At 42.9% G+C, this 18,050-nt stretch overlaps 1 protein-coding gene across 2 annotated transcripts in view; it reads left to right on the forward strand.

Moving 5' to 3' along the window:
• The window catches only part of KIF16B (kinesin family member 16B), a 499,368-nt gene that overhangs the window by 272,128 nt on the left and 209,190 nt on the right, over positions 1-18,050 (forward strand). The window contains exons 18-19 of one of the 2 annotated variants that reach the window (XM_075339277.1): positions 12,701-12,733; positions 13,092-13,145. In XM_075339277.1, coding sequence (XP_075195392.1) covers positions 12,701-12,733; positions 13,092-13,145 — 87 coding nt within the window. The remainder of the gene's footprint in view (positions 1-12,700; positions 12,734-13,091; positions 13,146-18,050) is intronic. The other variant, XM_075339278.1, reaches the window with a different exon arrangement.

Genomic DNA, 18,050 nt, shown 5'->3' on the forward strand with positions numbered 1-18,050 from the left:
TGTGTTGGAGGTTTCTTATTGCCCTTCTTAAGCCATTGTCATAATCTCTATATGGATGGATGGAAAGATAGATTTATCTATTTCCATTCCTGGTGGTGGTGTATCACTGGAATATTGCTTCACTTTATGATCACAGGGATCCAACCTCTGCGACCACCGCTGATCCTGAGAATATGTGAAAAGAGACGGCACTCACCAGATATGCGGTAAAAAAAGCTGTTTTATTCGACCATCAGGTCAGAGGGAAAGGCGTGCTTTTTTTACCGCATATCTGGTGAGTGCCTTCCATCTCTTTTCACATGGACTGTATGGATTGTTGTCTTTTGGAGTGAGCACCGTGGCCAGAATGCTACGAAATTTACAAGCCATATAATGCGTGTATAAACCTGAAATAGGAAGATTGAGTGGTTAGCTCGCTGAATGGTGCCAGTGTTTCCTCCTTTCTTTGTTTTGTCTTGATCCTGAGAATATGACACGACCAGGCTGCAGATTTAGTGTCATTGGCCCTTCTCAGTCTTTCCGACATGTAAATCCCCCGGGCATCTTCTATACAAAAGAACTTCACTGCTTCAGTCACAAAAATGGCGCCAGTGGCTTGGTGCTGCTTTGCAGGGAAAAATAATAAAGAGCGACAGAGCTAAATAATCCCTTTGGCTCCTTCATTCTCTGGATCAGTGGCCATTCTTCACGATCATAAAATGATAAATAAAATATCCTAGCAATACACAATCACTTTAAGATCAGAAAACGGTTTTAATCAAGGAACAAATAGTAATATTATCTTTCCATTGCTATTTTGGAGGATTGTTAAATGCATACCTTTTTTTTGCAGTTTTGTTTTCCTCCTATATAATTTCAGTAATTTGATATTTGCACATACTATTTATTCATGAGCAAAACAACATTCAGCATTTAAATAGCTGTCATGAGAGAGTCTGGTTGAAGTCTAGCGCTGGTTGACAGCAGATTTGTTTTCCATTATTGTGTGTTCATTTTCTTGCAACGTTTTCTATGGCGTATCCCAAATCTATAGACGAGACGCGTCTAGAGCTCTGTTATATATCTGGACTCTGGCTAACTCCTGTGAAAAAGCTTCCGCTTTATTGTGTAGATTGGGTTTGACCATCCCATGTGATTGGGTTGCTTCATGCTTGTTTGCTGCATTGTTTAAGCCTTAACATTTGTGATTTGATATACACAGGTTACAGGGTATTATTTAATTGCAATGTCATCTGTTAACCATAGCGTGCAGACCTCTCCATCGCTCTGTACAAAGTGCAGGAGACTAGCTGTAGGGTCTGTCCTGAACTGCGGTTTTGTACTTTCCAATTGATTTCCATCAATGTCTGGACCACGCTTAGTTACAGTAATTGCCTATGTCTTCATGCTTTTCTCTTCTACCACCCCTCCCCCGTGCCCAATCCCTTCTGGTTACTTATCCATCCATTGCTAATATTTTATGTACAGTGGGGAAAATAAGTGTTTGATACACTGGAGATAGTGCAAGTATATCCCACCTACAAAGAACGGAGAGGTCTGTAATTTTTGTCGTAGGTGCACTTCATCTGTGACAGACAGAATCCAAAAAAAATGCCAGAAAATCACATTTACATGATTTTAAACAATTAATTTGCATTTTATTGCATGAAATAAGTATTTGACACAATTGAAAACCAGAACTTAATATTTGGTACAGAAACCTTTGTTTGCAGTTACAGAGGTCAGATGTTTCCTGTAGTTCTTTACCATGTTTGCACACACTGCGGCAGGGATTTTGGCCCACTCCTCCATACAGATCTTCTCCAGATCTTTCAGGTTTAGGGCTGTTGCTGAGCAACTTTGAGTTTCACCTTTCTTCAAAAAGATTTTCTATTGGATTTAGGTCTGGAGACTGGCTAGGCAACTCCAGGACCTTGAAATGTTTCTTACGGAGCCACTCCTTAGTTGCCCTGGCTGTGTATTTCGAGCCATTGTCATGCACTGTCAAGACCCAGCCACGACCCATCTTCAAGGCTGTTATTGAGGGAACTAGGTTGTTGGCCAAAATATCGCAATACATGACTTGATCCATTCACCCTTCAATATGCTACAGTCGTCCTTTCCCCTTGGCAGAAAAGCACCCACAAAGTGTTAAGTTTTCAATGTTTTCACCCCCATGGTTTTTGGTTGGGACGGTGTTCTTGGGGTTGTACTCATCCTTCTTTTTCCTCTAAACAAAGTGAGTGGAGTTGATACCAAAAAGTTCTATTTAGGTTTCATCTGAAATGACCACCTCCTACACCACCTCTGAATCATCCAGTTGGTCATTGGCGAACTTCAAACGGGCCTAGACATGTTCTGGTGTGAGCAGGGGGACCTTGCGTGCCCTGCAGGATTTTAATCCATGACGGCGTAATGTGTTACTAACGGTAATCTTTGAGATTGTGGTCCCAATTCTCTTGAGGTCATTGACTAGGTCTTCCTTTGTAGTTCTGGGCTGATTCCTGACCTTTCTCAGAATCCTCTTTACCCCACAAGGCAAGATCTTGCATGGAGTCCCAGTCTGAGTAAGATTGACAGTCATCTTGTATTTCTTCCATTTTCTTATAAATGTGCCAACAGTTGTTGCCTTCTCACCAAGCTGGTAGCTTATTATATCCATCCCAACCTTGTGCAGGTATACAGTTTGGTCCCTGATGTCCTTAGACAGCTCTTTGGTCCTGGCCATGGTGGAGAGGTTGGAGTGTGATTGATTGAGTGTGTAGACAGGTGTCTCTTATACAGGTATCAAATTCAAACAGGTGCAATTAATACCGGTAATGAGTGCAGAGTAGGAGCTTCTTAAAGAAAAATAATAGGTCTGAGAGAGTCAGCATTCTTGCTGGTTGGTAGGTGACCAAATACTTATTTGATGCAAAAAAATACAAATTAATAATGTGATTTTTGGATATTTTTTTTTGGGGGGGGGGGATTCTGTCTCACAGTTGAAATGTACCTATGATAAAAATTACATACCTCTCCATTCTTTGTAGGTAGGAAAACTTGCAAAATCGGCAGCGTATCAAATATTTCCCCAACTGTATGTAAAGCCAATATCAGTTGAAACGTTCTCTACTCCATGCTCATCCACTTTATTTTAAGTAGACGTTATTTTTACCTTCATAAATATATTTTATAACATATTCATGGCTGCATTATTTTTTGTTTACAGACATTTTTCTTGAATTTGCAAAGTGATAGTCCACAAGTTCACCTAGTATGACACGAGTTACTGGAAAAAATGCAATAGCTATAATCTCTAGTGAGGAGCATAACGCTGAACATAACCGATCATGAGATTATAAGGATCCATACTGAGCTCAATGTTACCTGATGGGACAAAGTAATTGCATGGCCACCTCATGAATGCCAACGTGGCTGGAGTTCTTGGGATTGTAGTAAGCTAACTGCAATTGTTTCCATAGAGAAACATTGAGATTGTATCATGGTCACATGAACCTAAAATTTTACTTCCACTTTAAAGCCCCTAACAGCTTGTGTCAAGTCCCAGACATAGAGAACCAGCCATCAGGTTTTCATATATAAAGTAAAGCCACTGCTATACTTGCACTAGGATGCTGAATGTAAGCATAGCTTTTTTTTCTGAATTTCGATGTTTTATTGCAGAAATATGTGCAAGTAAAGTTCCAGCAATGCACTGATATTTGATTGACAGGTGCAACAGCAAAGAAATATATGGGTCGGGTCTTGCTATCTTTTCCAGCCCTTGTCTGCCTGCCTGGCTTTCCTCTCCCTGTCGCCGTCCTAAATGTTAATTCTGGTGCCTGTACACTATCATTTGGAAATATTGCATAAAAGTCTTCACTAAGATGGTGTCCGTGTCGACGCATAGTGCTTTCTCCGGCACCATCTTTGTGAACACTATCTTCTTAGTGGACTACTGTATGCGCTATGTGAGGGCTGCACATGCTCCCTCGCAACCTCTGCTATCGGTGTGACCGCGAGAGTGCGCGTGGTCACAACAGAACTGCAGACGTCCACAAAATCAGCTCACTGGTCTCCTGTGAAGCGTGTGGCTCATTTTCTTCTGGGTGCGATCTGCAGCAAGCTTATTTTGTGGGAGGTCTGCAGTTCTGAAACACAACAGCGTATCCGAGAAAAATGTACTTTAAAAGCAGTCAGTGACCGAGGTACAGGGGAGAGCAGTCAGACAGGCATGTTCCTGGCGGCTTCTCGTGCATAACAGGTCTCTCCCTGTGTGCATGTATAGGGGACACCTGTCACTCCAGGGGAGCAGGCAGGGAGAAGCCATCAGGGACCCACCTGTTTGGTTGCTGGGTTCAAATCCCACCAAAGAAAACACCTGCAAGGAGTTTGTATGTTCTCCCCGTGTTTGTGTGTGTTTCCTCCGGGTTCTCCGGTTTCCTCCCACACTCCATAGTCATGCTGATAAGGAATTTAGATTGTGAGCCCCAATAGGGACAGTGATGATGATAATGTCTCTAAGTGCTATGGAATTAAAGGCTTCTATATAAGTCAACATAATAATTCCCTTTAAAAGCAAGTAATAGCAGCACACTTTAAGTTTTACATTTAGTTGGTATTTTAGATACCAAGACAAAATAATCCCTTGATTACTGAATCAATTCATATTTGAAACTACAGAAGGAATGTCAAAGTTTAAGTGTAAAATAGTATATGTTTACGATCTATATTGTTTGTCATTTATTTTCTGTGTCTGTGTACAGGGGGAACGTTTCTCCTTGTGGAGAGAAAAGGAAACTTATAGACCATGCAAAACTCTTTTGGGATTTTACATATACAAATTGCTTCTTTAGAGAGGAAGACTATTTGAATTGTAGCGCCACCTACTGGATGTAGCAATACATCAATATTGTCTCTTTAGAGAACCTTGCCACATGACGTGGGATAAGAAGCCAAATCAGAAACTTCATTTGCAGACACATGTTTTGTGGTGTTTGCCGCCCATCAGTGCAAAGCAGGAGGTCATGTAGCAAGGCTCATTACAGGGTCAATATTGACTTTTAGGATTGCAAACACCAATTGGTGACACTAGAGTTCAAGACCTTTTCCCCTCTGAAGAGGATATTTGCTATTCAATTTTTCTTGACATACAAATATTATGTGAAATAAACAAGGAACACATCTCATGGCCCACATTTTTATGAAGTTTGTCAGCCTCAAATGACTGCGTATAGGAAATAATTGGACTATTAAATACGACTAGTTAGACTTAACCTTTAGTGTTGTACAAACTGATATTTATTCTAGAATGGTCAATGTGACATAACCTAGTTCATACACGGTGTTACTCCAATTCTTAAGTCTACCAATTATTCCAGATTTTTTGTTTTGCATAGTTCAGTGGAATATTTGATTGTATGTAACATAATTGGGGAAGTAGCATTTTCGGCAACTTCCAGCTGTCGGACTCCATTTCCCTCCCTGTAGACTCCGTAAATGTTTGCAAACCCCTTCACCCAGAAAAAAAATCTTTCTAGTATAAAGGTAGTGAAAGATGGGGGTGAATCTGCATTTTCTCTGTCTTAATGACTGCATACTGTCAGATGAGAAAAGGAATATCATCTGGGTAAAATCTGATTGGTGCAAAGAACAGATCAAGATATTAGTGGACCCATGGATTTTTGGGTTCGCCGTGTTCAGCCAAACTTTAGTTACAAGTTTTTTTCGGTACCCGAACTTGACCCTGAACCCCATATAAGTTAATGGTGATCTGAACTTTGGTACTTTTAAAATGGTCATAGTAAGAGCTAGGGGGCTGCAGAAGGAAGCAAAATGGGCATAAGAGCAGGACAGTTACCCTGCAAACAGATGTGCACAGGGAATAAATAAAAAATAAAAAAAAATTAAAATGTGGGGGTCCCCCCTATTTTTGATAACCAGCCAGGGTAAAGCAGACAGCCGCGGGCTGCAGCCTTTATTTTTCTGCTTTACCTTGGCTGGTTATCAAAAAATAGAGGGGGTCCCAATGTGTGTTTTAATTATTTATAAATAAATAGTTTAAAAACAAAAAAAACAGCATAAAGTCCCCCCTATTCTTGATAATCAGCCGAGGTAAAGCAGACAGATGAGTGCTGGTATTTTTAGGCTGTAAAGGCCCATGGCTATTTGCCCCTTGCCAGCCTTAAAATAGCAGCCACCCCATTAGGTGAGCCAATTCTTGCACTTTGCCCGGCTCTTCTCGATAGCTCTGATGCAGTGCGATTTCTTTGATAACATTTTTATTTTTTTTTACCAGCTGTCAAAATATTTGAAACTTGTTTTAAAGTCTCTGTAAACCTTTTGCAGTTGATATATCTGTAACCGAGGTTAGAATTTTAACTTCATAGTCCCAATTAAAAGACCTTCATACTTCTAAATGAAGGTAATTTTTGGGGCACTTGAGCACACAGGATTATAAGAGAAACCAATACAAACCAACCACAGAGATTGCACTATACAGTATTTGAGGCTAGCAAACACTTCATAAAAATGTGTGCTATGTGTTTATTTCACATTGAATAAGCAAATATCGTCATCAGAGATGAAGAATACTTGATCTTAGGTGCTACCTATTGGCCATTAGCATCTCTAAAGTCAATATTAACGAGACTTGCCCCACGACTTAGGATAAGAAGCCAAACCAGAAACTATTGGCAGAAAGTAGATCAAATTTAGATAGGCGAGAGCCCTCTGACTGGGAATCATGGTCAGGCCCTCTGTGATGTGGGCTGGGGAACTATAAGGAGTGTAAGTCACTCTACAGCTCAATCTCATACTTGCCTCATCGAGGATAAAGATTGAGCACAAAATGTACTCGCTCGCTTTATAAGACGCACTTTTGTTCCCCCAAATTTTGGGGGAAAGTAGGGGGTGCGTTTTATAATCCGAATATACAGATTATATACTGCAGGGCCCAGGGGCGGTGGGGGAAGCTCTGGAGCTGTGTTGGGGGCTGAGGCAGGCTGGTGATGGCTGCAGGAGGCAGCGGGAGATCTCCTGCTCCCGCTCATATAATATGCACTGCCACTGTCCATAACCGTGGTGCTGAAACCACACCGCGGTGATGGGCTGGGGCAGCGACGCATATTATATGTGCCTGCGCCCCCCTTTGATGGCACTTGCCCCCCCCTGTGTTGGATATGGCCCCCATTCTGCTGCACATAGTAAAATAAAAAACTCTTTACTTACCTCCTCCAGCGTGTCTCCCCGGTCTCCCTGCTGCCGCTGTGATCAGGCACGCAGAGATGATGTCACTCTGCTGTGCCGATCATATGACCGGCACCGAGAACCAGGAAGTGCAGGAGCTCAGCAGCACGGAGGGAGACACGAGGAAGGACAGCGCTGGAGAAGGTAAGTAAAGAGTTTTTTATTTTACTATGGGAAGCAGCATTGGGGCGATATCAAAACCAGGGGGACATGTGCCATCCATAAGGGGCCATGGGCAGCACAGGGGGACGTGTGCCATCCATAGGGGGCCATGGGCAGCACAGGGGGACGTGTGCCATCCATAGGGGGCCATGGGCAGCAGAGGGGGACGTGTGCCATCCATAGGGGACCATGGGAAGCACAAGGGGAGGTGTGCCATCCATAGGAGATTTGTGCCAGCTGTAGGAGACGTGTGCCATCTATGAGACCTGTGCCAGCCGTAGGGGACGTGTGCCAGCATTAGAGCATGTGTGCCAGCAATGGGGGACATGTGGCGTCACTGGGGGACGTATGCCAGCACAAGGAGGCTATATTTAATATAAGGGGGCCATATCGAGATTAAGGGGGCTAATTTTAGGATGGGGGGGCTATGAGGAACATATACCCTATATGATATGTTAGACGGACACTGGTATTATAAGACGGACCCCATTTAACATTAAAAAAAAAATCTCTTTTCCTTCACCAAATTTGGGGGTGCGTCTTATAATCAGGTGTGTCTTATAAAGCAAAAAATACAGTACTCGTACTGACCTGGAACATCATATTTCTAGGTCAGTATTATCATATAGTGAACATGGAAAATAAAAAAACTTTTTGTGGAATTGCAGCTTTACCGCACTTGGATTTTTTTTTCCTGTTTTCAGTACACTATATGGTGAAACAAATGTTTTTGGTTTTTTTTTTCAAAAGAATGGGTGAAAAAAACCCCCATAAACTGGCCATGGCATAAACACAAAGTATAGTGCGTAATATATACAGTATAAACAATATTTGAAAATAGTAATCATTCATGAAAGGTGCAAAAAGTAATAATGACAAAAGTAGAAAATAAAAACGGGAAAGTTCTATATTTGGCAGCTTCTATAATAGAGTCCTTTCATGGTCCCCATTGCATGGATCAGAATATGGAGAAGTCCACTTGGATTGGATTCTGAAATTGTGCAGATTTAATTTTCCAGAGGAGCCTTAACCCCTTCACGACCGCGGGCAGTAAAATTACGTCCTATTTTAACGTGACTTAACGACCAGGGATGTAATTTTACTGCCTAAACTTCATTTGATTGCCGTGGCCATAGCAACGGCTTTCAAATGATGTCCCCTGCTGTTTCTTACAGCAGGGGACCTTTGCTTGACCCCAGGGGGGGTGGCATCGCCACCCCCCATAGGCGATCAATGTGATTGGCTGTTCAAATCTGAACCGCCAACCACATCGTTCGCACTAATTTCGGCAAAAATAATGCCCAAATTAGTGCAATACTGTGAGATCCTGCTATGATCTATTGTAGCAGCTACAGCAGATCATAGATGGATCTCAAACATGTCGCCCTCAGCCCCTGCAGCACTGATTGGAGCGATCGTGCTATGACGCGCAATCGCTCCAATCAGTGTGCAGTGGGGCGGTGTGATCTGCAGGTGGCCGCCCTCCCCAGGCCTGTGCTGGTCTGGGGACCCTCCCCCAACATGTCTTCAGCGTGCACTGGCTGGTACTTTTGGTACCACGCCACCGCTGCTGCCGCCGCAGACGCCGCCTCTGATGTCACCGCTCCTGCTCCAATGGGAAGTATTGCGCTCCCGCGATGGACCATGCGCGCTCCCGTGAAGGCCCCTGCGCGCTCTCGTGAAGGCCCCTGCCCGTGCCCCCCCCGATCTGCCCCCGGCATCCCGATCTGCTCCCCACGCGATCTGCATGCCTCCTCTGTCATCTCTATTCTGCTTCCAAAGTTCCTTCCTTCTGCCTTTGCTTCTCCACCCCCTCTGCTCTCCCTCTCTGCCCCCGCCTCTGCAAAACCACCCCCCACCCCCCCGACGTCCTCTTACCTGCCTTCACGGGTCGTCCGAGGTCTTCACTGGCCCGATCACATCTGCCTCCATCGCTGGGTCCTTCTGCTGATCTGTCCAACGTCCTGCCTTCTGCTCGTGTAAAGCTGTCTATCTCACTGCCTTCTTGTCCCTCTGGTCAGTGATCCTCTTGGTACTGTGAGTATAACTTTTTTTTTTTTTTTCTTCGTGTATCCTGTCCATTTTTACACCTCATCCGTCCGTGCGTCCCGCCGAGCGCTGATCAGGGATGCAGATAACATATCTGCATCCGTGGTCAGTTTTCAGCGGGACTTTTTTTTTCCCCATATCCCCGACGCTTCTTGTATCTCATCTGTCAATGCGTCCCGCCGAGCGCTGATCAGGGATGCACATAACATATCTGCATCCGTGGTCAATTTTTGGCGTGACTTTTTTCCGTATTCGCAATGCTTTTTGTATCGCATCCGTCCGTGCGTCCCGCCGAGCGCTGATCAGGGATGCACATAACGGATCTGCATTCCTGCTCAATTTTTGGCGTGACTTTTTTCCGTATCCCCAACGCTTTTTGTATCTCATCCGACCGTGCGTCCTGCAGCGGCCGATCAGTGCACCGCGTCTGTGCGTTTGAAAAGTTAAATGGCGTTCCTTCTCTTCTGAGCCCCACCATGTGCCCAAACAATTACTTTCCACCACATATGAGGTATCTACGTACTCAGGAAAAATTGCACACTACGTTTTATGGTGCATTTTTTCCTGATACCGTTGTAAAAATAAAAAAAGCTACTTGGTTGATACAAAAATTTTGTGGTTAAAAAAAAAATAATTTTCACGGTTCAATGTTATCAACTTCTGTGGCGCCCCTGGGGGTACAAGGGGCTCACCAAATATCTAGATAAATTGCTTGAGGGGTTTAGTTCCAAAATGGGGTAATTTGTGGGGGAGCTCCACTGTTTAGGCACCATAGGGGGTCTCCAAACGTGACATGGCGTCCGCTAATGATTCCAACCAATTTTGCTGTCAAATGGCGTTCCTTCTCTTCTGAGCCCCGCCATGCGCCCAAACAATTACTTTCCACCACATATGAGGTATCTGCGTACTCAGGAGAAATTGCACAATACGTTTTATGGTGCATTTTTTCCTGATACCCTTGTGGAAAAAAAAGCTACCTGGTTCAAGTGACAGTTTTGTGGTGAAAAAAAAAATTGTATTCATGGCTGAACATTATCAACTTCTGTGGAGCCCCTTGGGGCTCGCTAAACATCTAGATAAACTCCTTGAGGGGTCTAGTTTCCAAAATGGGGTCACTTGTGGGGGAGCTCCACTGTTTAAGCACCATAGGGGGTCTCCAAACGTGACATGGCGCCCGCTAATGATTCCAACCAATTTTGCTGTCAAATGGCGCTCCTTCTCTTCTGAGCCCCGCCATGCGCCCAAACAATTACTTTCCACCACATATGAGGTATCGTCGTACTCAGGAAAAAATGCACTATAAATTTAATGGTGAATTTTTTGCCGATACCCTTGTGAAAAAAAAAACTACCTAGTTGAAGCAACAGTTTTGTGGTAAAAAAAAAACATTTTTTCTTTTCACAGCTCAACGTTATAAATTTCTGTGAAGCCCCCAGGTGTTCAAAGTGCTCACCAAACATCTAGAAAAATTATTTGAGGGGTCTAGTTTCCAAAATGGGGTCACTTGTGGGGGAGCTCCATTGTTTAGGCACCTCAGGGGTCTTCAAACCCAACATGGCGTCCGCTAATGAGTGCAGCTAATTTTGCGTTCAAAAATTCAAATGGCGTGCCTTCCCTTCCGAGCTCCGCTGTGCGCCCAAACAATTGATTTTTACCACATATGAGGTATCCGCGTACTCGGGAGAAAATGCACAATAAATTGTAGGGTGGACTATCTCTTTTCTCCCTTGTGAAAATGAAAATTTTATGGCTAAAGTAACATTTTTGTGTTAAAAAGTAACATTTTAATTTTTTCCTTCCACATTGCTTTGGTTCCTGTGAAGCACCTAAAGGGTTAATAAACTTCTTGGATGTGGTTTTGAGCAGTGTGAGGGGTGCAGTTTTTAGAATGGGGTCACTTTTGGGTATTTTCTGTCACCTCGGTCTCTCAAAGTCACTTCAAATATGATGTGGTCCCTAAAAAAAATAATTTTCTAAATTTTGTTGGAAAAATGAGAAATTGCGAATTACCTTTGACCCCTTCTAACTTCCTAACGAAAAAAAAAATTTGTTTCGAAAATTGCGCTGATGTAAAGTAGACAAGTGGGAAAGTTTATTTAGTAACTATTTTGTGTGACATATCTCTCAGATTTATGGGCATACATTTTCAAAGTTTGAAAATTGCGAAATTTTCAAAGTTTTCGCAAAATTTCCTAAATTTTCACAAACGCAAAAATTATTGGTTTAAATTTACCACTGACATGAAGTACAATATGTCACGAAAAAACAGTCTCAGAATCGCCAGGATCCGTTGAAGCGTTCCAGAGTTATAACCTGTCAAAGTGACACTGGTCAGAAGTGCAAAAAATGGCCCGGTCATTAGGGTGTTTTAGTGGCCGGGGGTGAAGGGGTTAAAGGGAACCTGTCAGCAGAATTGGGGCCGATAAGTTGCGGCCACCATCAGTGGGCTCTTCTCTACATCATTCTAACATGCTGTATATAAGAGCCCAGGCCGCTGTGTAGAACGTAAAAATCTCTTTATAATACCTAAATGGTCGCTGCAGTGGAGTTGGGTCATATGGGCGTCTCCGTTGTCCGGTGTCGGCGCCTCCTGTTTCGGCCATCTTCGTCCTCCTTCTGAAGCCTGGATGTATGATGCGTCCTACGTCATACACACTCGCCGGTCCCACGCATGCGCACTACACAGCTTTGATCTGCCCTGCTCAAGGCAGATCAAGGTGCGACTGCGCAGGACCTCAATGCCGGCGAGTGTGGCTGACGTAGGACGCATCATGCACCCCGGCTTCAGAAAAGGTACGACAAGGATGGCCGAAAGAGGAGGCACCAGCATCGGAGAATCGAGACGCCGATATGACCCAACTATGCTGTATATAAGAGCCCACTGGTGGTTGCCGCAGGTTATAGACCCCAAATCTGGTGACAGGTGCCCTTTAAATGCTAATAATTCACACAGCTCAACACAGTTGTCACAACAGAAGCCTGCAGCTCTTGTATACTACAACAGTTAATATAATGGACGAATCGAGGTCTACAAATTTTGGTAGTTGATAAAATTAGTTTTAATATATCTATACTGAAGCCTCCCTTAGGAGTGTCATTGCTGTGTCTTTTGAAGTCTTTCTATATGTGAAATGCTTATTAAGGTCATTATTGGCCGTGCGTGCTTTACTTTTGGGTGGTAGGTCTGAACACATTTGGCTATTTGCTTCTTATTTTCTTATTTTTGCTTTTAACCTTTCACAAATTGATCACTTTGCTTTCTCTCTACCTCCGGTGGCAGCTTTTTCCCTGTAAAAGGACCAATTTGTCTCAGGTAGAGAAATTCAATTTCTATATATTGATTGCCATGTCTGAATGTAGTGAACTTGCAAGGGCTGTGCTAATCATTTATCCGTCTTAGTTAACATTACCACTTAAATAGTTTCTCCCAAGAAATTCATTTACATTTAAACTTTCAACTAGATGTGCCCAGACGCTGGAAACCTAATTAGTGGCTCTGGTCAAACCCATTTTTCATCTCTCGTGAAATAAAAAAAAAAAAAAAAAAAATGATAGTGAACCATCTCGCCTTAAAATTCCCTTTTAAATACATTTTCCATGGTCATCATTCATTGCTTTCTTCTTCTTTACCCCTAAGTTCTTTATGTAACTGTGTTCTCTTTTCTTACCAGGCTCGAATTTGAAAGGCAACAAAGAGAAGAACTTGAGAAACTGGAAAATAAAAGGTATAGTGTAAAGAAAACCTTGTGATTCTTGTCAATGTGTCATTTTATTGTTATATTTTTTTTTTTATTTGGTTACATAGAGTAGTCAGACATTCACAAAAGGAGAAATGTTGTTTGTGAGCTCTGGGTCAAGGATGGGTGCTCGCCAGTGTGATTCCACAGAAGAATGGATTAAAGTACACCTGATTTATCACAAATTATTAGTTTAAGTCGCAGTGAAGGTTTTTTTTGGGATTGGGTAAAATGAAGTTGAAGAGTAAATGGTACCAAGCAACCAAAAAAACATTACCTCCTTGATAAAGCGCCTCTCGCTCCAGTGCTCTCCACCATTATTTGTTTAGGCGCCACCTACTAACGTGACTGTGGCAGGCAATCCCTGTGCTCAGTGATGTATGAGGACGATGAGGCGAGACTGTTTGCATTGCAACCCTACATTCAATCTCCGGCCTCATCGGTGTCCTACTGTAGACTGCTGAGTGCAGGGATTGCCCTCCATGGTCATGCCGGTAGATGCTAACCATGCAAAGGCCATGGGTAGTGGCATATCACAAAAGAGTTTGCACCTCACATTTTTATACATATTTTATATCCATCATGGTTGCCTTTGGCTGAGGTTAGTGACAGGCTCAGGGAGTCTAGTATCATCAAAGGCCTTACACATTAAATATATACTTTTTTTCCTTTTGCAGCGTCATGGTTAAGCCGGCGTCACACTTGCGATTGAAAAATCGGTCCGATTCTCATGCCTGAGAGTAGGATGAGCTATGTCCGAGTGTTTATCCGTGTGCAATGCAATTGCATTGCCAGTCTGTGATTTTTCTCATGATAGTAGTCCGTGAGCAATCCGTATTCAATCCGTATGTGATCCCTTTTTTTTCTCAGCAGCTATTAGTCATTACAGTCATGTTCAGGACCATTTACAGTGTTCTCTGCTACATAATAGAATTGTATTTAGAAAAACGGATGTCACTAGGATGGGCCATATGCCGTCCGTGTGACATCCATTTTTTTTCTCGCACCCATAGACTTGCATTAGAAAGACTCGCACGAGAAACTCTAGAAATCGTAGCATGCTGCGATTTCTTTCCTCAATCCGATTTGAGCTGAGTTAAAAATAGCAGATCGGAGCTGCCTCATTGATTTAACATTGGTCCGAGTGCAATGCGAGATTTTCTCACATCAATCGCAAGTGTGACGCCGGCTTTAATGTCAGTTTTGCTTTGCCTGCTGTTAGCTCATTACCCCAAACTTCTCTGATTTGCACTTCGGCCTTGATAAATACACTCTGCTTCCTGCAGGGAACCCTCTGCCCGTTATTCAGTTCTCACTGGAGCTTGGCTGTGAGATGTGTGGAGGTGATTCTTGACATTTTGGTTGTCTGTCGCTGCTGTTTAGTGTGATTGTACTCTACATAGTTCCTTTCCCCTTTACCTTATTTGCCCTCCCTTTGCACCTTTAGTGTGGATTTCGGTGTGCATACATTCCGTTTATACCCAGTCTGTTCCCGTCTGTTGTTTCGTGTTGGTGGTGGTTTGGGGATCTCCATCACGGTCTGTCCCCTGGGTGGGGAGGGATCAGACACCAGTGCCAGGACAGGAGAAAAGGTCACGTTGAAGGTTTGATCCTGACTACTTTTAAGTCTACCATTGGGATAAGGGACAGCACAGGGTTCCCAGTACCATCCTTCTCCCCGTTAAAATATCCTTTCATGGAACAACACTGAAGATATTACACTTTGATACAGTGTACTCAGTGTACAGCTTGTATAACATTAAATTTGATGTGACCTATAAATAACTCAATGCAGAGCCATTAATGTCTAAACCGCTGGCAACAAAGTACACCCCTAAGTGAAAATGGTGAATTGTTCCAATTCTGCCCAAAGTGCCAATATTTTGTGTGCCCACCATTATTTTGAATCGCTGCCTTAACTCGCTTGGGCATGGAGTTCACTAGGGCTTCACGTTAGCCTCTTGCATGATGATATCATGGAGCTGGTGAATGTTAGAGACCTTGCGCTTCTCCATCTACTGTTGAGGAGGCCCCACAGATGCTCAATAGGGTTTAGGTCTGGAGACATGCTTGGCCAGTCCAGCACCTTTGCACTCAGTTTCTTTAGCAAGCCAGTGGTCGTCTTGGAGGTGTGTTTGGGGCCATTATCATGTTGGAATACTGCCCCACGGCACAGTTTCCAAAGGTCTCCTTCAGTGTGTCACAGTACATTTTGGCATTCATGGTTCCCTCAGTGAACTGTAGGTCCCCTATCCGGCAGCTCTCATGCAGCTACAAACCAGAACACTCCCACCACCATGCCTGACTGTAGGCAAGACACACTTGTCTTTGTCCTCCTCACCTGGATGCCGCCACATACTAGTTCTGTTATGTATTCGATTCACTACCATTCCTTTTAGACTTCCACATTAATGTCTTTCTAAGTCTTTTTTTTTTTTTTAATGAGTTTTATGGATGTAGGATCCTCAAATTAGCTTTCCCATGGCCACATTGATAAATTGTTACGATATCTGAGCCCCCTACATGGCTCCTCTCTCTTCCCGTCAGAATCAGTTTTTCCACAATGTCCTACTTGTATGGTAGGAGAGACAGTATAAGTTTTACATTTGTAAAAATATAGAAGAAAACGTACAAAAAAACCCCATAATGGCCAACCCCTTAAGATTGAATTAACATCCCTTATGTTATTAATTATGACCCCATACCCAACAGTTTACAATTAACTAGAATATTTCTATTACATTTGAAACTAATTTTTGTTTTGTTTCTCAAAAAGAATCTTTCGCCAATGGCTACTTTCATTTCACCATTTTCTTCTGATGTCCTAAAATATTATTCATGAAATTTCCCTCACATTCTCGAGCGCCGTGTGGGCCTGAAAACCCAGAGCCATTTAGAAGAAAGACATGAAGAAAGTGGAGCAGTTTGTCAATTTTTGAGATTAGGCCCTTAATCTGAATGCAGTTTTCGAAGGCAAGACTTTATATCGCAAATCAAAAGATGGCTGTCTCCTTTTTTAATAGAAAACATAAAGATATGTCAGTCAGAATTCACTTGCAAATCTCTGAATTTGTGCAAGTGCCTACACATCCATTACTTTAGAGTTTTACCAGCAAAGAAAATAGTTTAAAAGCATATCTCCGGATACATTTGAATAATTCAGAGAGGATCGCGTGCTTTGGGTTGAGAAATGTTCCTGCTTACACTGCAAATGCATTTGTCCTCAAACCATTTTGACTCTACAAAAATATACAGAAAATCTGCCTGTGAAATTCAGCATTTTACACCATTTTCTTGAAAACATAAACAATATTTGCCATTCATGATCCGCATCCTTAAATGGGCACAGAAGGTGAAATGTGGACTCATTTGGACATCTCATCAGACTGATTTACAGGTTCCGGCTTCGTAGAAATTTTTGGGACTGTCCCATTCAGCGGAATGAGACTTACAGGACTCCATATATTGTCAGTTAAAGGAACCTGCCACCAGATTTGGTGACTATAAGCTATGGCCACCACCAGTGGGCTCTTATATACATCATTCTAACATGCTGATTATAACAGTCCTGGCCGCTGTGTAGCGCTTAAAAATGACTTTATAATACTTGCTTAAACAGTCGGTACGGTGCAGATGGGTGTCTCTTCTCCAGATGCGGTGCCTCCTCTTTTGGCCATCTTTGTCCTTCTTCATTTGTAGTCGGGGGTGCATGGCGCATCCTATGTCATGCATCGGCATTGAGGTCCTGCGCAGGCGCACTATGATACTTTTGGTCTGCCATGCTCAGGGCAGATCAAAGTTCGCCTGCGCAGGACCTCAATGCCTCATGTTAGAATGCTGTATATAAGAGCCCACTGGTTGTGGCCGCAGCTTATAGTCACCAAATCTGGTGACCGGTTCCCTTTAAATCATGCCAGTGAGGGAAGTGGAACGGATTTGGGAAAAAAATCATCTGCCTTGTTTGTCTTGTTTTTTTTTATTGTTTTATTTTCAATGGGGCAAAAGGGGAGGGATTTGAAAGTTTGGGTTTTTTGTTTTTATTCTTATTTTTCAAAAAAAAGTTTACTTTTTATTGTATTTAGTAGTCCACTTAGGGAGTTGAAGCTGCGATCGTACAATCTTTTGTGCTATACAGAGCAGGACATCAGCGCCGCTCTGTATAACAGAAATCATGATCTCCTATAAATGCTGACTCGCAGCCAAGGTTCACAGGAGGATTGTATTGACAAATACAAGGGCCTTCAGCAGACCCCTGGCTGTCATGACAATCTATCTGCGACCCGGCATCACGTCATGAGCACGCTGATGGGAGCAGTGAATGACCTGCTCCTTGTCGGCGCGTGTTAAATCAGGGGTGGACAGCGGGCTTTAACTGGTTAATAGCCGCAAACAGATTGATGCACCCATGGCTGTTAGTGGCATATGTTGGCTGAATAAATTCGTGTGCGAGGAAAGATATAGGCTTCATCAAAGGCAGGGACACAACCTTTGATGTAAATGTACGTCAAAGGTCGTGAACTGGATAAGATCAGTATTCTAGGTCAATTATTTTCACCATGTAGATATAGTTTGGTAACATCCTATGCATTTTGCTGCTACAGTGATACATTGGCAATCTAGTTAGTTAATCTACAGCCCTGTGTGAACATTGCTAAACGAGATCTCTTTACACCTCAAAGAAAACTGCAGCACAGGGAACATTTTGTACTTTGCCTCATATTGAGTTGACTAGTAGATTGCAGTAAAAAGACAAAATATCATTGGTTCCCCACTTATTCAAGCCATATAACGTTGTGAGTGTCGAAGAATCGATTAAAAACATAGGTGCCCCGACGCTGCAAAAGTGACCAGTTGAACAGTGGTAGCCGTGCCCAACACCAAGGCATAGTTAAC

Source organism: Anomaloglossus baeobatrachus, chromosome 3, assembly GCF_048569485.1.
Source record: "Anomaloglossus baeobatrachus isolate aAnoBae1 chromosome 3, aAnoBae1.hap1, whole genome shotgun sequence".
Taxonomy (NCBI): Eukaryota; Metazoa; Chordata; class Amphibia; order Anura; family Aromobatidae; genus Anomaloglossus; species Anomaloglossus baeobatrachus.